Source organism: Coloeus monedula (assembly GCF_965178545.1).
Source record: "Coloeus monedula genome assembly, chromosome: 20".
NCBI classification, from domain to species: Eukaryota; Metazoa; Chordata; class Aves; order Passeriformes; family Corvidae; genus Coloeus; species Coloeus monedula.
Window position 1 is genome coordinate 11,098,071 of NC_138800.1, and position 22,606 is coordinate 11,120,676.

The 22,606-nt window shown below is 42.6% G+C and overlaps 1 protein-coding gene across 1 annotated transcript in view; it reads left to right on the plus strand.

Annotated features, from left to right (window-relative positions):
• PITPNM3 (PITPNM family member 3) overlaps positions 1-22,606 on the plus strand; it is a gene marked incomplete at its 3' end in the record, with an annotated part of 54,485 nt that overhangs the window by 3,298 nt on the left and 28,581 nt on the right. Inside the window, exons 2-3 of the mRNA XM_082294754.1 lie at positions 10,842-10,937; positions 18,550-18,657. Of these exons, the coding sequence (XP_082150880.1) occupies positions 10,877-10,937; positions 18,550-18,657 (169 nt within the window). The 5' untranslated portion in view covers positions 10,842-10,876. The remainder of the gene's footprint in view (positions 1-10,841; positions 10,938-18,549; positions 18,658-22,606) is intronic.

Genomic DNA, 22,606 nt, shown 5'->3' on the forward strand with positions numbered 1-22,606 from the left:
CCAGGTTTTTGGTTGTGGTTTTTTTTGGTTTTGTTTTGTTGGGGTTTTTTTCCTAATACCCAGTCCCTCGTTTAACAAAAAAAGCCTGATTTAGGATCAAGCTGGTACTCACCAACAAATCTTGCATTTATCACAGTCCTTCCTTCTGCTGATATTTCCTAATATTTTGCTCTGCTATGGACTAGCAGCCAGGGTCTAGGAAGAAGGCTTCCTAGCAATGCATTAAGCCACTATAGCAATGTTTTTCTAAAACAGGCTGCCTTTTTCAAAATGAGTTTGGGAAACTGATAGACTTTTCCACATGAAAAGAATAGATGCCCTGTGCTTATCCCATGAAATGGAGAGACACTGAAATTTTATCACCGCTTTTCTGTATGGAAAAATCAGAACAGACTCAGTAAAGCGGAGCAAATATCAGTAATATTATAGATTGGAGATTCTGGGCTACTCTTTAACAGTGGGGTAAATTATGGGGGAGAGGGGCAAGACAGGACAAAGTCCATACAGAAAGAATGAGATACCTAACCAGATACGCCTTTGGAGTTCAACATGCCTGAGTTCAAGAAGTTTTTAGACAATGCTCTCAGGCACAGGGTGGGATTGTTGGGGTGTCCCACACAGGGCTAGGAGTTGGACTTGATGATCCTGATGCGTCCCTTCCAGCACAGCATATTTTGTGATTCCATGTATCCATGGTCTTTCTCTAGGATTGCTTTCTTTGGTGGCTTAGTGACACTGTAACACCTTTGGGAAAGCAATCCTTGGCAAATCTTTTAAACAGGACTTATGTCCAACAGCAGAGGCAATGTGGCTCGAGGGCAAACTCTACAGCATGTCATAGCACTATCACCCATAGCTGGGGGAAGGTGGACCATAGTTTACTTGCAGCTGGCTCTGGAGGTGGGAACTGCTGGGCATTCTGGCTACCTATTCCACTTAAGGCTCAAGCAAAACCACTTAACTCGCCATGTTCTCAGGGGTATTTGCTGTGGCTCTTGAATGAACTGCTAAGCAATACCCCTAGCAAATAATGTAATTATCTTTATACTTACCAAGTTGGTGTTGGCACAGAGCCTAGAAGTTGCTTTAGGACTTGGTTGCATTATATTTGCTTGGCTCTTTAATAGTAGGGGTTTGGGGGCAAAACTTTTGTTCACTGCCCTTTATTTGGTGGTGTTCTGACACACTGCAGTATCATATAGTCCCTCCTAAGCTCTCTGCCAGCCTCCTCCCATCGTTTCTACAAGGAGGGCTGTGACTTAAGACGTTCCTTAAGGTGAATTTCTCCCAGTTATTGGGGGTTCTAGAGAAGTTGGCTTCTCTGCTTTTAGAGATATGCCGCTAGTGAGGCTCTTGAAGAGGGACGAACCAAGTCTCACCCTGTAAGTTCCCTAATTCAGCTTTCAGCAGACTCTAAGCCACTTGCCTATGGCTGACTTAAAATGCAGCTTTGCAGTTGTTCAGCCACTGCATTGACACGGGGCTTGGCAACACCCGGAGGAATTTTGCTGTTAAAATCCAGAGCAGCCAGTCGCAGGAACGGCTTGCAGGGGCAGTGCCGCAGCAGCAGCCGAGCCGTGCGCGCCCCAGCACCACGGGCCGGGGCAGGCACAGCGTCACTGGGCTCCCCGGGCAGCTGAGGTTGGGAGCGGGGCAGCAGTGGGGAGCGGGTCTCAGCCCCCTCCTGCTCTGCCCGGCTGCAGCTCCGAGGGGCGCCAAGGCGGCGAGGGAGCCCCTCCCCCTCCCCGGGGGGCGTGTCGTGTGGGCTGCGGGCGAGGCGAGCTCCGGGCGGAGGGTCCTTGCCGGCAGCGGCGAGGCGAGGCGACACGCGTCGCCGAGCTCTTCTCCAGGCCGGGGTGCTGCTCGCACCTCGCGGCCGCTCTCTCCAGGCCGTTTATGCGTAGCCAAGTCCCCGTGCTGGCCCGGCCCGACCCTCGCTCTCCGCTCTCACTGCGCCGTTAGCGACGGCGGCTGCGCCTTTAGCGGCGGGCGGGCGGCACCGGGCGGCGGCGGCGTCTCCCGGCCGCGTCTCTCAGCGCCGCAGGCAAGGGGGCGGCGCGGGGCCTCTGCTGAAAGCCGATGGGGCGCCGGAGAGCAGGGTGCCGGAGCGCCCAGCGGGCGAGCACCTGATAAGGCTGAGGACGGCTCGGCTGCGAGCGGGCAGCCCTGAAATGGCGAAAGCTCCACTCCCAGGTAAGCGCTGAGCTCGAGGGGCAGTCCCTAGGGTAGAGCGAGGCCCCTGGGGCGGGATGGGGCGGCCCCGAGGGGAGCGCGGGGCCCCAGGGGCACGGCGGGGATGGGGCTCCGTCGCGCTCCCCGCCCACCCGCGGCTCCGGGGCAGCCCCGTCTCTGCGTTCTTCGCCTTTGGCCCCGCGGAGTGGTGAACGCAAACTCGCGTGAACGAGGCGCGGATACATTTGTCCTCGTCGTCGTTATCGAGCACGGCCCGCTCTACCTTCGGCGCCCGCATCTGCCGGTGTCGTGGTCGCGGCACGGCCGTGCGGATCTGCCGGAGCATCGCGGGCGCCCGCGCCAGTCGCCGCTGCCCGGCTTCCTTCCCGCCCTCCGGCCGTGCTGGTCCGGGAAGGGTCTCTCCTAGCTCCGGGGGAATTCCCTGGCTGCCGCCTGGTCGGGCCGGTGCTCGCTGCCGCCCACTCGGGAGGAGCAGACCGGGAGGCTGCAGCCGTGGTCGGAGAACAATACAGGTGTGTTGTTGGGTGTAATTTGCCGAAAGCCTGCGCTGCGCCTTGCCCATTCACGTGCTGTAACTCGTGCTTCCTCCGGAGCCTGAGCAATGTGGAGGTTGGAGGTCGGTTGGCTGGGACTGAGACCAGGGCTGGAGGATGCTCAGCAGCAGCAGCAGCACCCTGATGTCCCGTGCCCGGCGGCAGGTGCAGCCTTAACGAGGTAGCATATGTTCTGTGTGCACAATGGCCAGAACAGATGAGAGTGCAGTTGCTGGTGCAGAAGTGGTTTTCTTATAGGTTGCATGCAGAACCCATTGCTGCTGCAGGTGAAGGCCTAACTGCTATGACTGAATGGTCAGTATGTGACACTCGCCTGGTGTTCGGTGCCAGGTCCGGACACAGCTTTACAGCAGCGTGGCAATATTAAAGCTAAACCTAAAAGAGGATTTTTTTCCAGCACTGTTTATTTCTTTTACTCCCCCAAAGTAGGCATGGATGCCCAGAGATGTAATACTCAGGAACATGAGAGCATCAATAATTTCAGAGGATGCAAATATAGAATTGAACTAAATGGTTTTTTTCTGTCTTTGGAAGATGAAGTAGTAATCCAATGGGGGAAAAGTCTCATTTTTTTCCTCTGGCATTAGTTTGCAATCCTTTTAAGTTTGATAAGAAAATAAGGGAGCATTGCTTTTGCTTTCTGTGATGCATGAGTAACGCAGCCTGCATACATAGCTTGCATATTCAAACACAGTTTTGGACAGGAATTTTAAAGCATGGTACTTGTCTTGGATGTGATTTCACTGACAAACTATGTATTTTGATACAAGCTTTGTGATGTTGTCACTACTTATTGCAAAGAAAAGTAAGAGTAGAGCATTCACAAAGGAGGTCTGGAAGAAACTATCTGCTCTAGGTGTAGGGAAAATGTGTTGCTTTTATAAATTGAGCCTACCGAGTTTATCAATGTGAGCTGCAATATGCACAATTATAAAAAAATTGCATCTATTTTGCTTGTATTACCCTACCTTGCAGCCCCTGCCAGTGCTGTAGCCTTACCTCAGATAGAAAGGAAGACCAAAATTGTAGTGAAAATGTGCGGTTTGGTCACTGTTGAATGACAGGTGTGCTTGTAAAGGGCTTTTAGACATGGTCCACACTTGACTCGTTTGAATAGCCATATCTCACCTAGTGAACTCCAGATCTTAAGCACTTGAAGTAGTCCCTGCGCGGAAATGCATGGGCATTTGCAAGAGTGTAGATTGTAAAACCACACAGAGACAATTGCAGATCACTACCTGATATGTCCCTGTGGGAGTTGTAGGGTATCTGCTCTTCATCTCCAGCTTCATTTTTAATAGAGCACAGTGACTCAAAAATGCCAGAATCTCTGCACTACGAAAGTAGAGACTTTCAATGTGTTGCAGGCAGTCCACCTACGGTCCTTGCAGGAAAAGGTTAGAGAATATTCATATCTTCTCTGGTTTTGGGGAGTAAGTTTGGAGGAGGTGATGACACTGCTGAGAGGGAGGGTGAAGTTAATTTCTGCTGTGGGGAAGCTGGCATCTGAAACATCAAGAAACAGCTCTGGGAGATGTACCATGTTTACAGGGAAGTTCGATCTAGGTTTTGAAGTCTGAACAGTCATGTTAAACTTCTTCTCTCTCTTCGTCCACCTCACTAGTAATCCTGTAAAGTGCAAGACTGCAAATGTCACTGGTACCTTAAAATAGGGGCTTAAAGGCCTGCATGGTTTAGTTTCTCGATTTGTTTCCTGTACTCAATATTCAAATACATGCCTATCCTTACCAACTGGCAGTGGAGGGATGTACAGAGTAGACAACCAGGGATTTCTCACTGTGAAGTTGCTGTGAGATGATAGACACTGAATGAGGAATGGGAGAGAGGAGTTGGTTGTGTTGGGCACTTCTGACCACAGTGGCATCTGGACTGTTCCATCAGTTAAGTCTTTCACTTCTTGACAAGAGAACCTGCAATTTATGTGGACTTTTTTCTGTCTGTAACTATATCTGGCTTTGTCCGCTCTGCATTTTGACAAGAGAACTTGACATCTTGACTTGATCTTCCACTTTTTTCTTCCCCATCCCCTTTGGCCTTTTTTGTTCTCTCCCTCTTGCCTCCCACTGTTATTTTTCTCCCTCTCCCCCTTTAGCCTCACAGTTTTGTAGGCCTCCTTCGTCAGCCCCTTCCACTTGCAGTGTGTTTCATTTCAGCTTCAACTGATTTCGTTTCAGTTCCAGTCTCTGCTGCAGATTCACTCCATGATTTTGGATGAGCTCTGTGTGGCCCTGCTATAAGTGATGGCATATATGGTCCATCTTTTTTGGTGGTCAGTGTGTAGGCAAGGACTTCCTCTGATCAGCATCTCCCTCTGTCTTGTATGAATTCCTGAGTCTTAGGAGTGCCTCCAGTAGTTAAATTCACATCCTTGTAACAGTTTTACATTTTCCAAATGGGAAATAAAACATAACTAGAAAATAATAGTGGGTGAACTTGGCCTCCAGTGAGTCTTAACTGCACAGTCACTAGGTAACACTGTGTGGGTAGCTCAGTTAAATCACTTAATGGGTAGGCAAGAAGCATCTGAAACCGGCAAAACAGAAAGAAGTATTATGCAACAGCAGTCAGTAGCAATAGCAAAGGTCATTCTTCCTACCCAGCATCTCTATCCAAATGGAAAAATGACTTGTGCTTTTTGATTTTATTAGGAAAACTGTCCCTGAATTCAAAATGGTACACTTCTAAAACAAGTTTTGACAAGTGGAAATGTTTTAATCTTTGCAATAAAGTCTATTTTTTATTGTTTTTTAACTGAGATTTATTCAACCCTCAATATTTGACTATGTAAAAGACTGAGTTTCCAGTAGCTATGAGAACACTGTGTGCTGTTTCACCTCTACCTAGGTGTCGTGGTAGTATTCAGGAGTGGTTTTTTTATGATTGCCTGTCTTCTGGCATGTGCTTATGTCTAGGCTTGATTGGAAATTGGGAAATGTTTGTTACCAAGCAAAAGATGTAGAAAAAGGCTGGGCCTGCTGCAAAGCTTGAAATCGGTGATAGTATGACGGTGAAGTGAATAATATTTAATTAGTTTTACAGTAAAGCCCACTGCTGTAATTGCATCCAATGAAAACTGCTGCTCTTATCCCAAGCTGTTTGAATGCATCTTCCTGGCAGCTCTGGTGTGAGCACATCTAAGCTGGGATGGCCTCCGGAACCAGCCTGGAATGCTGCCAGTACACAAGGGGCTGGTATGACTGGCATTTGGGTCATCCTGCTTACTTTCCGTCTGTCCTGTTTGCCTGACAAGGTAGCCAGTGATACGTGCATTGGTAAGGAGAAGAGGGAGATGTGGAGTGACTCTTACGGTGATGCTTCTGGACTGAGCCTACTGTGCTGCTACTCTGCCCTCACAAGTATGTTTTAGGAATGAAATCACTGCTCTTTCATTCCCAAAGTGTATGTGCTGGTCCTGCTCGTGAAGTGCTTCTGTAAACAGTGATGTGATGACTCCAGTAATGGTTTTGTTTTTCTGTTGCAGTAAGTGTTTTTAAAAGCTATTTCAAAATGAGGAGAAGGCAGAACCAGTGACGAAAGGTAACATGGCTGTGGTTTCACAGCAGGGCTAGGCTTACTTCCTGCTGCATTTGAAAATTAATTTTCTGCTCATTAGATCTAGTAGCAGATTCAGTCCCTGTCTTGGCAAAGTGTGCTTCCACCAGAGGGCATCATTTCCACAGGAAAATGTTCCTTCCTTTTTCCAGAAGATACTCCTGTGCTCCTCACGTTTAACCTCCAGGTGTTTGGCACCTAAGGACCTGGGGTCTGCAGCGTACCGTGTTGCCTTGTGCTGTCAGAATTGATGCCGGTTACTGGAATGGAAATGGAAAGTACATGCCTTTTCTTTCTCCTGACGTGGTATGCATTTTAAATATGATCTTTGCCTAACAAATAATATTGAAGAAGCATTTTTGGGACTGGTAGCAGATCATGTGCTTATTATTGAGTGACAATGGTGAGCTGTTCTGTCTTAGGATGCTTGGGACTTAAAGGATGAGTGTGTTTTGGATACCAAGCCTTCTAAAGGTTATAGGAAAGGGATTGAAGTTGGGAATCAACAGCATTAGCTATGCAGTTTTCAGAGGAAAACCTTTGTTTCTTAAAGTGTTTTTCAGAGCCTCTTCAGCCTTACTTCCCTTCTTATATGTTTTTCTGTTTCCATTTCCTTAGTCCTGAGAATGTTGGCTACAGACCAGTAGGGTCACTTCAGTTCCTCTTGTGTTTTTCTTTTCTTTTTCTCTTTTAGAATCACCCTCATATCACATGGAATGAAATGTGCTCATGCACTCCTTAAACATCATATCATTGCTAGTTTGATTAAAAAAAAAGAGGCACCTTGGAAAGAATTTGGGTTTATGTCCCCTGACCAGAGGAAGCTGGAGCTGATCTTCTCTTATGTATGCTTTCCAACTGCTGTTGATTTCTTATGGAACTATGGTAAAACGAGCTCTGCTGGTGTTTGTGGGTCAAAGTGGAATTGGCATTTTCCATGGCTGTTCTGCTCCTTAGGTCTATTTGTGGAATATATCAGAGATTGCGTCATTTTAGTGGGTTGTTCCTTCGCTGAATGGACAGCATTAGAAGCTGCTGCTATGTGAGTGGGAACTGTTCCTTCTGCTGTTTGCTGGAATTATGTACAGTCACTAAACCCAAGGATGAAATTTGCCTCGCATTTGAATTAGGATGACGTGTACAGAGGTGCAATCTGACTTGCCTTCAACCGGAAGTGCGAGTGTTGCATAATAGAACATGGAACTATTTCTGTAGCAATTTTTAAGTCAAATAGGATGCTGACTATTTTGCTGCCTATCACAAGATATTGTAGCTGATTGTATCTGTGGCTCTTCCCCTTATGGAAGCTGTTGTGCAGGATATAGGTTTCAGTTGTGATCCTTAGTTGTACATTGCAGGGGTAAGGAAATCAATATCTAACAAGAGTAAATTGGCTAATGAGTATGTCTATTATTTTGTAAGTCTAAAAATATTACTTTAACTGATTGCTTTTCACAAACATTCAGAAGTGATTTTGGTTTTAATTAGCCGTTTACACAGTGACTGCTACTGTGAGGTTGGGGTATATTGTGAAGCATAGTGGATCACAGACTCAGATCTAGTATATTGATGATGCGTGTGTATATGTATTATGGAATGGTATACATGTGGGAATACTGTTTTCTGTAGGTCCTACAAGAGTTGTCTTCAGGTGGATATGATAGCATCAGCCACAGAAAAAACTAAAACGTGAACAAAATTAGTGCAGGGAAAATTAAGAGATTGCTTTCCAGCATTGTGTTTTACTCATGCATCACAGCACCTCCTCTCATGTCACCCAGATCACTGATGCAGCAAAGTACCAGTGAAATTCCAGCTGTTCTTCACTGAAGAAAAAAATCAAGACTTTTTTTACTGAGGAAAATCCCTGATTGTAATTGTGAAAAACGAGGTTCACTCAAAAAATTAATTACAATTAATTACAGTTAGTGCTAGCCTAACTAGAGCATTCAGCTTCTGTTCATAATGCTACAAGGATGGCTCTGCTCTTGTCTTCTCCCTAGCTTTTACTGTGGTTCTGTGCTCAGGGAAGGTCTCTTCCAGCTCCCTCTCTGACAGGTTGACTGTCACAACCTGCAGTTCTGTGCAGAGAGAACAGGTTAGATAGGAAACTTTACTTCTGCTTCTTCTAGAAGAAAAGCACCTGTGCGTTTCTATGGGCTCTCCATCTGCCTCTTGGAAATGTTACCCTTGTATCCTGCTGTCCGTCTGTCGTGCTGCCCCAACAGCTTACGGGGAACTACTGTATGTACTTCCAGTGCAACTATTATGACTTGCAAATTGGTCATGTAGTGTTCAAAGCATTTCTACGTGCTTTCCCCTTCTATGATCAGAAATTGTGATCCTGAACAACTGAAATGAAAGTTGCTACCCTGGGTGCAAAAATCACTGAAATCTGGCTGCTAAGAGTCAACTGACTGATCTTATAAAGAGTAGGTTCACTGCCATAGAGGCATAAAGTGTCATTACCAAGGAGCTCGCCTGTGTTCTGAAGGTCTTTTCATTCTCTGAAGCAAAATTATAAAATATGCAGCAGTTGACAGTGTAAATCAAGTCAGTGAGTCCAGGTAATGCCAGTGTCTAATAAAATCAAGAAATGTTAATAGAGTCCTCTGAAGGTGCCTAATGCTAATCTGCTGGCACAGAAAGAAGCAGACTCAATAGCACCAATGTATTAGGGCAATGCAATGCAGTCCAGCCAGCAAATCAATCTAGGTGTAGAGAGCTGTTGCAGTGAGCTTTATGTAGATTTGTGCTGCTGACTGTGGTTATGTTTAAGCTGCTTCTAAATCTAGAAGCATTCCCAGTGCAATATAATAAAACTGATGCTCCCAAGAACTTTTCTCATGGCCAGAATTTATGCCTGGATATTTGTGACTCTTTCCCCTGCCCTCCCTTCACGTTCTACATCAAACTCCAAGGTCCTTAGAACCATGAGCTTTTTTTGTGGGGTGAGTACTTCTACTGATTTTCAGCCAGGCTAGTGGCAGTTCTTCTCCAGGGAATTGCTCTTTACTTTGGAGTACTTTGGAAGTTTTTACAATTTTTTATTTGTATAGCCTCCTCCCTCCTTTTGTTCTCCCTCTCTCCCTCCCTCCCTTCCTCCCTCTGTCCAACCCTACATACACCACTCCAGTATTTTTGTGGTGCCTCCCATCTTGTGCTTTTGAAATTTTGAAATGCCTTCTCTTCCGAGCATTGACCCAATGCAGACTTTTTGTCATTAGAAGTTCAGAATCGTGTTCTTTCTACCACTATTTTGGTGACTATAGCAATACATTTTAGGATAGATATGAATCTGAATGGAGGGACTCCATCAGCTGCCAGATATCACTGGACAGATTCCCAATACATGCTGTACTCTTGTAATGAATACTGACTCCTTAATAAACATTTTTTTAAACCATATTAAAATGCTATTAATTGATTATTATTTTTACTCACATCTTGGTCAGCTAAAATCTGCTTCTTCTTACCACCCTTCACTTATATTTCTGATTAATTCAGCTATAGGTGGAGTAAATGAAGAACAAAAGGCTGTGACCTAGAGGCATGTTTTCTCCAGAATAATACAGAAGGATGCATCCTCTGTTTGAGTTGCTCTTTTACTACTGACAGAAGAATGCTTTTGTGGCCAGGGGCTCAGGATATTAGAATCAGGTCTGATATCATCATTTGCAGAAATGAATAAAACGAAGGACACTATTCTGGTGGGTAATGAGTGTCCTTTCTACAATAGTGTTGTTAGGGGTATGGTGGATTTGATCCCTGGTTCTCCACTGATTGTGGGGAGACTTTGTTGTTAATATAAGGAATATATTTCACTACTGCTTTCTAGCGTTGGGTTGCTCAGATGCAAGGAGAATTCAGATATTTAGACAAGTCTGGTTTACTAACTACAAGTTAGTTTGAGTATGATAATCTATAAGGACCATCTAAGGTGTCATGACTATATCTGTTACTGTACCTATTCTAATGTGGTTTTGCCTTCGTCTTCAAATGGCAAGCTTCAAATAAAAGCCCCAGGCTCCAGCACAGCAAAGCTCTCTGATGAAAGCAGTTCACTGAGTGAGATTTGAGTAGCTTGTCTGCAAATCTGTGAGCCAAATAAGACAGCACTTCTTTTAGGAGTTAAATTGAATTTAAGTGGGAGCTACTGCCATGTCCTGGGGAAATGCTGCTGTATGTCTTAGAAACAATGTGCAGTTTGAGTGTTGGAATGGAACAGCCAGATGAATTCAACAGGAAGGAATTTATCTTTTGAGGTCACTGCATTAGCTGAAAGTGATGAAGGCTTATCTTTAACAGGAACTTGTTTTAATCACTTTGGTTAAGTGGAAGTATTTTTTTTTTGCCATCCTGAGAGCTCTGGCTGGCTGACAGTTGAGATTAAAGTGTGCATGATGACCATCCTCCTGAGGCACGTACGCAAACTGTTCATTAATGTGTTGGGTTGGGGTTTTTCTCTGGAGCAGAGGTGAGCATTCCCTCTTGTTAATGTGAGTCTCCTTGTATTTCCAGCTGGCCCGTGCCAATTTGGTGGCGCTCAGCGGCACATGCAGAATGTTCTCAGAGACTCTGTAGAGAGCTCCGATGATGAATTCTTCGATGCACGAGGTAAGTACACATTTTTGTTCTCCCCTCCCCATTCTTTCCCCCAGTTTTGAAACAAGTAGCTAGCCTCCTTTGTGGATGAACTGACAACATTGTCCTCATCAGACAAAACATCCATCAGTTCTTCTATCCAGGATTTGTGGATGGACCTAAATTTACAGGAGTTTGGTGAGGTGCTGGGGTGGATGAGTGAGCTGCCCTGAACTGAGTCTAGTGTCGGAAGCAGCAAGACACCACCAGTGCGGACCTCATGGGGTCTCTTGGGCCCAGGTCCTTCCCAGGTCAGACAGTGTATGACACTGCAATGGGAGTGCTCTTGTTCGCAGTTCCTGAGGAAGGCCATGAGCATCCATGTTACTGATGGCCAGCTTTTAAGACCAATGTCTTAGGTTTTCCGCTCTATAAAAACTTTCACTGGAGGGACTGGGACCTCTGCTTGTTCAAGGAACAATATTCAAATGCTTGTGGATTTAATCACAGGGTATTCTGACTTGGAAGGGACCCACAAGGATAATTGAGTCCAACTCCTAAGTGAATGGCCCATATGGGGATCAAACCTGTGACTCTAACCAGCTGAGGTAACTGAAGCATTCCCTACATCATTGGAGACCCTGAATCTTGACATGATCAGTAACATGCTGAGTTTTGAAGTGGGAGAAGAATCTGTAGGTTGTGTGCATATGCAATCTCCCTCCTCCAGTGGGAGACTGGGGCTCTGGTTTTGGTTCTGTTTAGGGGTTTTTTTAATATTTATAGGGATGCTGAGGCATAAAGTCTGACTACATGTTATCTGGTGTCAGAAAGCCAGCTCATGCCTAGCCTGAAATCAGTTCAAATTTGCTCTTTTGAGCTGAGATTTAGCAGCCCTTCTCTACTTGAAGAGAGGTTTGAGAGCTTTCAGCTCTGCCTGTGTGCATGCATGAGTCTGTTTTTCAGAAAATACATTGCTGAACACTGATTATTTTCTCCTTGTTCTGAACCAAACAGCTGTCTTATCGGAAAGAGACTTTTAGCACAAGGATGTTCCAGCTGTCTGCACAGATAGAGGAAAGAAATATGGATGGTGTATAAGCTCATTTGTCTCTTTTAATCTTTATTGTCAGTTGGTAGGCACACAGACACTGCAGCTGGTACTCAGATGATCTTTCATTATTATGGGAATGTAAATTGTCATAGATACAAAACTGATATGGGCGTGTAACTGAGATTTTGGGGGAGAAGGTGTGTGTGGCATGTATGTGTGGATACATATTTTGTTTGCTTTGTTACCGGTAAGAATGGCAGCTTGTTTTGTTTGTTTTGGAGGCAAACGCAAAATCTCCATTTATGGTGTAATTTCTCATGAAAATGCATGCCCTTGAAATATGTGTCAGTCTGTGGAAGTCTCTTCACCGAGAGAACTAGTCCCATGTGGACACTGGACTCTTTAGAGAGGCACTATTAGGTAGTGGGTAAAAACCAGGTGGACTGTGGGTAGATGTGGGCTATTTTAGGGCACTGCTTTTTTGTGTCATATACAACTATTAATTTTATTTCTAGATTTTCATTTTTCCAGTGTTAAAACTATGAGAAATCTTTTCTGGCAGGTGAATGAAAATTAGAGTAGAATTTAAGAGGAAGCTGATGATGGTTGTTATTATTAAAGTGCCTTGGAGGTGATTTCAGGCTTTTTGTGGCCTCCTGCAGAAGAAGCAAAGTCAACAGTTGATACCATGTTTGTGGTAAGATGCAGATGGTAGTATTGCTGTTCACAGGAGATCCTGTCACCGCCTTCTGACCTACTTTAAATTCAAATGATCTCTGACCTCAGCAGTTACTCTGCATTTAGACTAGTCCAGCAGATGAGAATCTGACCTATCAGAAACATACCGTCTTTATAATTTCTTTATCTGTGCATTAGGCTTCTAATTTAGAATGTTAAGGGTTAGGGTTTTTTACTTCCTAAGTTTCTAACTAGGAGATGTTACAGTCAAATGCTCTCTGACACCTTTGCTAAAGATTCAAGTGGTGGCATGGAATATAGCTGTCTCCTTGTCCCGAGCTGAGTTTGATTAGCCTGCATAAGAACTTTTGTCATTAGTTTTGCCTTCTTACCTTGAGCCTTATGGCACTGTCTTCTCTATCACTGTGTTCATATAAAGCTGAAGCCAATAAATACATGGTATATATTTCAAGCCAGTCTCTGTGTGTTCTTTCTCAAGATTCTTATTCATTAAAGGAGGCTAGGCTAGCTCTCTGCTAATTAAGAGCTGTTCTTAATTTGCTGAACTTTCCTCTCCTGAAATTAGATCTGCCTAATTTATTTAATTTTAAAATGCTCTGCTGTGCAACCTGAATATTATTTGGAAATGCTGCCAATGAACTGAGGTGGCAGTTTGGGAGGTCTAAACATTCCTCAGCATGTTTGTGCTCTAAGGGATGTGATGTAAAATTCTGTTGTGCTCACCTGTCAAGGTGTGAGCATGCTGACTCTCATTCACTAAAGTATGTAAATTTTAAGAAGAGGCTGTATTGCAAATAGCTTGTGAATGTCTTGATGTCAAGATATCTGTCTTCTGCTGCCTCAGTTTTTAGTGGGTGTCGTCACTTCTGGCAATTGTGGTATGTTTCTTGTTCTTCTCAGTGCAGATGGTGAAACTAATGTATAGGCAGTAAGTTATTACTGCACCAGATTAACACAATGCTTCAGCAATGTGAGGAAAGTTATCCTTTTCTTGGAGTTCATGCATGTTAATCATCCCTATCAAATTAACCCCTATCAAATTAAAACCAAAGTCAGCATTTGACTGCTTAAGTACTGTAAATTTGAGGTGTGTCATTTGAAGGGGATTTCTTAAATCTAATTTTTTCAGCATACCCAGGCCCTGAAAATGAGGAATACAGAAAATTACGTACAATCAGAATTGGAAAGATTTGGGGAAAAAGGAAGACAAAATCTATTCAAAAATGTTTCCATTTCTAATGCTGTCCACTATGAATGTATAATATTTTATGTATTATATCTTAAATGTATTTTGGAGAAATGTTGTGGTACTCATAGTTTATGAGCACAGAATGCTGTGTGTAAAGTATATTGTATGGTAGGCTTTCCTTAAATACTTACATTTTAATGTCAAAAGTAGTCTATGTAGTCTGAAATGCTTGTAATGATAGTCACTATCATTTTTATAATGATTACTTGAAATAAAATGTCACTGCTATGTAAAGATAATGAACAGCATCTGTTACTGAGCTGTTAATCCCCTAATAACAGACTTTTAGTGAGAGATAATAATACCTGATAAATTACTTGTGTGGATTAAAATTAAATGTTCATTGGAGACATCTAAGCATGAAGAGAATGAGAGATGGTGATCTGTTCCCACTGGGTATTCAATGAGAATAGGATACCCAGATTGTTTAAGCTGCATTTAAATCTTAAGCTTTAGTGAGTGGAAGAGTTGGAAATAGAAAAGAAATACAGCCTATGCTGATTTTCCTCCACACTGCCTTTGTGCTTTGCAATGTTCTACCGCATGCTTAAAATAGCTGTCATGATGATTTCAGTAATGTTTCCAAATTCCGTGTGAAGCTGGAGTTGTAACTTTGAGCACCAAATCATACTTCAGGTTTTTTCTCCAAAAAGAGAACCAAAATTATGATGTGTCAGACATTTTAGATGGTGTAGTTTTCTTTGATGTGAATAGATCAAAAATGTGATTAGATTCTGTCTTTGGGAGTATGATCACTTACTGTGCTTGATGGAATATTCTTTTGAATCATCAAGATCCATTGTTCAATAGTACTTTGAAAGGTCAGTTTGATGGCTGCATTTTTGGAGTTGGTGAGGCATGCATTGTAGACTGAGAACAAGAAATGCACTTGGAATTTGCTGGACATAGTCCATATTGAGTTGGCACAAGTATTTCCAAGTTTAGATTACTTGATAGCTAGCTTGCAAGGATGCTCTTCAAATCAAGTTTTGTTTAGATAGGTTTTCATGTCTTTGTATCCTGTCACTGGTCACCAGAGTGCTGTCAGCACCTCCCTGTCCATGGCCCAGCCTGAGGAAGTTGCAGACTGCAATGAGGTCTCCTCCCAGTCTTCTCTTCTCCCAGCTGAACAAACCAAAGGACCTCAATCATTCCTCATTAATCTTGTCTTGAGGCCTTTCAGCACCTTGGTTGTCCTCCTCCAGATGCTCTCTAATAGCTTTAGATCTTTCTTGTATTATGGTGCCCAAAACTGGACACAGGACTCGAGGTGAGGCTGTGGCAGAGCAGAGCGGGACGGGCGCCTTCCCTGGGGCTGCTGTGCCTGATGCAGCCCAGGACACTGGTGGCCCTTTTGTTTGCCAGGATGCACTGTTGACTCGTATTCAATTTGCCATCAACCTGAACCCTCAGATCTCTTTCTGCAGGGCTTCTCTTCAGCCTTTTCTCCCCCAGTTTGTAGGTATAACCAGGATTACCCCATCCCAGGTGCAGAATCCAGCACTTGCACGTGCTAAATTTCATATGGCTGGTGATTGCCCAGCTCTGTGGTCTATTCAAATCTCTCTGCAAGGCCTTGCTACCCTTGAGGCAGTCCATAGTCCTCCTAATTTAGGAAATCTCTGGTTTCTCCCAAACAGCCTTTCAGAAATAAGTGTATAAATGTCAGGAAAATAAATGTACACACGAACATAAATACTAACAAAAGAGGCAGAAGGCATTTCTGCACTCAGAAGCTCCCTTGGTCATAAGGGAACTTGTGTCTTTGGTAGAGGAAAACACGTGTGTGGGCTGAAGTAATTTGCATTATCAGTAGATTAAATTTAGCACCAAAGAAACAAGAGGAGTTTGTGCTGGAGTGAGGGAAACCTGTCCAGGAGAGAGACTGTGGCTTTCACCACCTAAAAATGAGGTAGCTTGTTACCCTTTTTCTGTCTCCAGCATAACATTTTCTGCAGTGTTTCTTACAAAATTTCTCTGGTACTTATACAGGGTGCTTCATCAATGTTTGATATTCTTGGCAGCTGCACAGTGCAGCTGGAGTTGAGTACTGTGGAGTTTCTTCATGGGAGAATCTGGAAGCTATCCCACGTCTACCCATGTGTAATTTGTACTTCATAGACAGTCTGAAGTAGGAAACAGTGGGCACAGCAGTGGGCACCATTAAAACATGACAATAATGAGCTGCTTTTGTATTCTGAAAAACAGCTGGGGTCAAATCTCAGTTTCTCAAACAAAGAAGTTTCTGGCTCGCAGCCTTGTAAACAGAGAATCAAGCACCTGTGTTTGAGATGAAGCAGCTGTACATGTTTTGACTGTTGATTCATCTGTCATGGCTAACTGCTTAATTTAGTGAAATCCATACAGAAAGGGAGAAGTAATATTTTACTGTTTAATATTGTAGTATAAATATATGTTATATTTGCTTTCCTTTGTTTCTTGCTTTTCATGTGACAGGCCATAAGTTAGACAGGAATTTTACAGTGTCAACATGTAAAATGATATTTGGTGCAGGAAACGACCTTATAATTTAACTGCAACATACCTCTGATCACAGAAGATGAAAATTACAGCTGAGTACATTATCACAAAATTGTCAGAATATGAAATTCCACAGTTAACTAGCATTTTTCCTCAGATTTGAAAAGCTGCTCAAAGAAGCTTGCACATTCCCATTTGGCCATTTTATCAGACTTCCACAACAGACAGGCAAACACCCCCATACAGATCTCCCCACATGCCTGCCCCACAGCCTTTAAGCTGAAAAAAAAATCTTCCATAGCACAGCCCTGGAGGCACATGTCTCTCAGTTGTTCTCAGTTCTTTTCACTGGTCTTCGTGCCTGCTGTACACACCTGCCAGTGTAAAGGGCCATCGGCTATGCTGCTGCTGCTGCTGCTTGGTCTTCCAATGCCAACACTGGAATTTGCTCAAGAAGAACAAAGCAGGAAAACAAAATGTCCAGCAGAGAACCATTACTGCCCATTTTTATCTATGGATGAAATGTTACACCTCTCAGCCAGACACTCACCATTAGGCCTTAAGGAGGTCTTGAGGGCTGTGTTTGTTCTATGCTGCTGCTAATTTGAACACTTTTCCATCTGTGTGTGCAACTACACTGAAGGGCTGGTGTGAGGCTCAGGGGGGCAAGACACTTCTTGTTACTTCCAGTTGGCAGGAGGAACAGCAGTAAGGACTAAGCATAAAACATCACTGAAAATACCCATCATAGTCAGATTGACTGTAAAACCACTTGTGGAGAGAGGGAGGGAGGGAGGGAGGGAAGAGACCAAAACCACCATGGCTCCTTCCCTTCCTCCTTATAGAACTTCAAATAAATCAGCCTTTGAGAGAAAGTGACAAAAAACCTAAGCAAAATGCTGTGCTAAGTGGTTGGTTCTCTCTGCCTCAGGGAGCAGCTGAGATTGCATCAGGTGTTAGGGGGCTTTGCTGGATCCACCTTCTCTGATAAATCTGATAAATAACCTTTATCCTTGTTTGTTTGTAAAAGGCATGGCATACGGAGAGATAAGATATGGTGGGGACTATGAAGTGATTTATACAGTCCTTTATGCAGATCCATCTTTCTCCAGTACCAAGATCTCTCTAAATGAGAGAGGTGAAAGAACATAAATTTTTATATCATTTAGAGACCTACTCAAAGGTAGTTATTTGAAAATGATGATTTTAGCCAGAAATGTCCTGACTAAATTATTCTGTGTTTACTCCCATATTAGAGCCATTCTCTCTACAAAAGGCTATAAGAGAGGACAGAATTTGACCCATTCTCTGAATCTGCCTTAACAAGTAAAGAATTGTTATTTCATATTTTACTTTTTTTTTTTTTTTTCCTGTGTGCTCACCCTAGGTACAAAGACCATTCTGGGCTGTATCCAGCCAGACTGAAGTGCTTTTAGTAAATTTATTCAGAAAGGATTAATGCACCCTTCTTGCTAAATAGCTGTTAAATTGAAGGAAAATATTTTCCTACAGCTTCTAGGCCTGTTTGGTTTTGGGTTTGTTTTTTTACAAAAAAGAGTGAATATCTATCTGCAGGTTGTGTTTTGTGCTTTCCTACCCTGCTCCCTGGATGGGATCTCAATAAAAGAGATGGTTCTCTGTGCTGTGAGCTTGGTTCCATTCCATTATGTCTCTGTGTCCCTAGATGAAAATCTAAAGTTTTATGTAGCACAGGCGGCTTTGATAAAAGGGGAAAAAATATTCTTGTAAAGTCTTGAACTGGTCTGTGTGTCCACGCTTCCCTCTGCTCTGCCTTTTGAATGTTCTTAAATCAAACAAAAAAAAAAAAATTAAAAAAAACAAACCCAAAACCAACCAACCACTCAAACACTCAAGTGATTATTATAAACTTTGTTTTACAGTGACTGCTCAAGGCAAGAGAAAAAATTCAGACGGTCCTCTCTTTTCCATGTTTTTCCTGCACATAATCTGTGAAACATATAGGATCTCTGTAGATCATATGAGTAGGCAAGAAGCTTTCCTGGACAGTCCTGCATAACCTGTTATCTGTTCCCATTAGGAGCTCTAATGAGTGTTTATTTCTCTCTTAATTACTAGTTCTCACCCTGTCTTTTTTCTCTTGTTTGTCACAGTAATTTATTCTATTCTTTTTCCTGTTACAGAAGAGATGGTGGAAGGAAAAAGTGCTATTCTCATAGGCATGAGCCAGTGGAACTCAAATGACCTTGTTGAGCAGATAGAAACAATTGGGAAGCTTGAGGAAAATCAAGGTAATGTTTCGCTTGTATTACCTATTTCTTTAGAGTTAACAAGAACATCTGACTACTGAAGCAATTCATTTTTAGATACTATGTAAGTGCTCTACAGAAGTAATGTAATTTTACAGCATCCCACAGTTAAAAGATTAACATGGATATCTAAGTAGCATTTTAGTGCTGAGAAATGAATTGCAATGATCTCTTTCAGGAGAAAACTTTGTCAGACCAGGTAATACAAATTTATTGGCTTCAGTGGGAAGTCAGTGTTGGACTCAGCTGAACAACTATGACATAGATTACAAGACTAAAACTTATTTTTTCTTGTATTCAATGTGTGAGAGACTTCTTGTTGACACCGGGTTATTTTGCTCCTTAAAGTCGACGAATCTTTATCTGGAATTTCTATGGAGATGCATACTTTCAGGTATTTGGGGCCATTTTTATATAAATATATATGTAACTATGTACCAATGAAAGGAGTGGGAAATGGGCACTGATACACCAGTAAGAATCTGGGACTTAGGGTAAAGGCCCAAGCACATCATAGTTATGCATTTAAATTCACTCCTGGTGCAAAGTATTCTGTCCATTACATGAAAGGAAATTGCATGTACTCACCACTAGGAACAAATTCAGACTGGTGGATTTCAGTCCTCCAGCTATCTTGACATCATATCCTTACCTTAAATATATATTGTTAGTGTTTCTAAGGTCGAAGTTATTGTTGGTTTGTTTTTGTATAGTGCAAGTGCAGTGAAGGTAAGTTGAGGTAAGGTGAAGAAGACTTTTTGTATACTTTGAATTTAGTATATGCTTTATATTGCATTACTTGAGTTTTTTATGGTGGGAAATGAGATTACTGTACACGTTAACTTGCAGACCAGGCAAATACTTTTTACAGAAAAAAATGTCATTCAATTCAAGCTAGTAATCTTAAATTCAAGCATGTAAACTTAAACCTATGTCAGCATTTTAAAGGGTGAAATCCTGAGGAAAAATGCTGGGGTATTCATTATCCATGAGGTCAAGACACGTTTGTTTGAGACCAAACCTGCATAAGACTTCAAATAAGGTCATGTGAATACTAGGGTTGTCCTCTCTCCCTCAGTTGCTATCTCTTGTTATACTGGTCTTTTGTAAATGTGGGCTTGAGAGCTGGAACATACCATTTCTTATTTCTTTTCTCTCACACATGCAAACTAAAATATGAGAGAATCCAGAAACGTCTCAAGTGGATGAAGAACCACAGAGCTCCATAGGGAGATAATAAATGCTTGCCAGTGCAGTTGGAGTTTATCTGTATTGTTATGATTCAATCTCTGTATACGGCCAGCAGACTTTTCAGCTCTTCAGCCTTCATTTTGTCACCACTTTCCCCCCGTTCCCTCAGTTCAGGTTATTTTTTTAAAGAGTAGAAGAACTGCAGCTGCCAAGGCATGGCCAGTGCAGCTCGAGGCCAGGATACCTTGCCTTTGCCAGCTGAGCAGTGTCACACATCCATGGACATGAACCAGCTTTAATTACACTGAACAGCAGTGACAAAAAGGTTGCAGCTTTAGTAGATCAGACTGCCCTTCCTGAGCTGGTAACTTCCACGCTAGGGAATTTACCTATTCTGCCTTCCTAACTGGTGAGCAGAAGCAGTTGGCATTTTCTGGGTCATTAACATAGACAGAACTACTGTATTACTTCGTGCAAACTACACTGCAACATCAGACCTCTTTTTTTGGTCACATCTAATAAAATATGCAAGCTTGGAAGTTTTTCTTGTATTGAGCTTCTGTTTTTTTCTGTGACTGTTTGGTTTTCTGCCTGTCCTCAGTGAACCGACCACTGTTGCTGGACAGCTCTGATTCTTGGCCATTTTACCAGAAATTATAGGACAGGTTATATTTCATTACAATTGGTGAATATCCCAGAACCAAGTTTGCAAAGCCAAGATTTCAGAATTTAGCAAATGCCAAGCTGGAGATCTTAATGTGATCTACATCAATTTCCTTTGTCTATTTGCCCCAACGCACTAGTTTTAATTACTTAGTAGTGTGATAGGAATGGATTGTATATCTCAGGTTTGCTTATGGTCCTCGACATGAGTAGCAAGAGAGGTTTTGTCTTTAATGATGGTGGGAGATGTCTTGAAGGAAAGTTTGTCTAGCAGTGAAGAGAAAGTACTTGTACATCTTTCTTGTCTGTGGATAGCTTTTTCATAAAAAAGCTTCCTGTAGAAATTTAGAGAGATGTGAAGATGATCTTCAGAAACATAGATGGATGAGTGAGTAGGAAGGTTGAAATGGTTGATTTAGATTATGTATTAAAATCACAGTAACAAGATATTTGCAGTAATGTGAGTTTGTGGTGTAGTTGTGGGAAAACAGGTAATTGGCATGTTTTTGTTTGGTTATTTCTTTTAAGGAAGAGAAATATACATCTTTGTAATATGTGACCAAGTTAAATAACATCTAAAACTTGGTGTGCGCAATCTTTTTTTTTTTTTTTTTGACTGTGCATTCTTGCACAACTCATGGTTCTCAGGAGCACGTAATTTCTGTCTTTCACTAGAAGGTGTACTTAATTATAGAGTGATTTGCGTTGGAAAGGACCTTAAAGACCAACTTGTTCCAACTCCTTGCCATGGGCATGAACACCTTCCACTATCCCAGGTTGCTTCAAGCCCCATCCAACCTGTGCTTGAATACTTCCAGGGATGGGGCAGCTACAGTTTCTCTGGGCAACCTGTGCCAGTGCCTCAGCACCCTCAGAGGCATTAATTTCTTCCTAATGTCCAAACTAAACCTACTTTCAGTTTAAAGCCATTCTCTCTTGTCCTACCACTGCATGCCCACTGGCCTGCTGAAGGGAAAAATCAACCAGGCTGTTATTCAAGACCACAAATCCTGCCAGAAGTGGGCTCCTTTTCTCTGGGCCCCGGGTCACAACATTTGTCACAATGTTTCCCTCTGCATCCAGTAAAGGATGGAGATTCTCCTGGGCCCTCTTTTTATGGCTGACATATTTGTAAAAAGCATTTAATACTGTCTTTTATAGCAGTAGCTTGAAGACTAAGTTCTAGTTGGGCTTTTGCCCTTGCAATTTTCTCCCTGTGTAACCTCACAACAGCCCTGTAGTCCTCCCCAGTTGCTCGCCCCTTCTTTCAAAGGTGATGCACTCTCTTTTTTCCCCTGAGCTCAAGCCAAAGCTCTCTGATCAGCCAGGCTGGTCATCTTCTTTGCCAGCTCAGCCTGCGTTTTCCAAAATGTAAACGTTTTCCAAAATGTACAGAAACCCACACATGCACACACAAAAAAAGTGAAACAGGCAAAGCCCTAATGAATCTTGACTGTTTCCTTGTTTTAAAACCTAATTTATTTAAAAAAAAAGAAAAAGGCCGTATTTGGTATTTTTGTAGAAAATAAACAAGCAAGCAAACAAATAACTATGTAATTTCTGTAATAAAGCTTGCCACAAATGATGACTATTTATTTAATACACCCTAATTAAATTTTAAGAGCCATTAGTCAATTTTGTCAGCAACATGCTACTATTTTACTCTGCAAGTCCAGTTAATTGAATTAAAATGCTTCAAATTGGGATGAATTCTCAGGTATATTGACAAAATACGATTTAATTTTTAGTTGTTTAAAACATAACTGACTGTAAAATGCCTGTGAAATTCACTTTTCCTGTGCTTCATATGCCACACATACAGACTGATGGATTGCTTTACTGGTTACCAGCAAAATACATGGACATGATCAGCTTTCACAACTGGAAATTTTCATATCAGGTGAGTGAACGGCCTTTCTTGGTCCCATTGCACAAGAGTAGGTTACACAGATCTTTTCATCTTTTACCAAATTGATTGTCTATCTGGAAAGTAGTGCTGACAGGAGTATTGCTTTCTTTCTGGGAGTCATTTGAATTGCTGATTTAGATCAAATTTATTCTTCATATCCACCCCGCT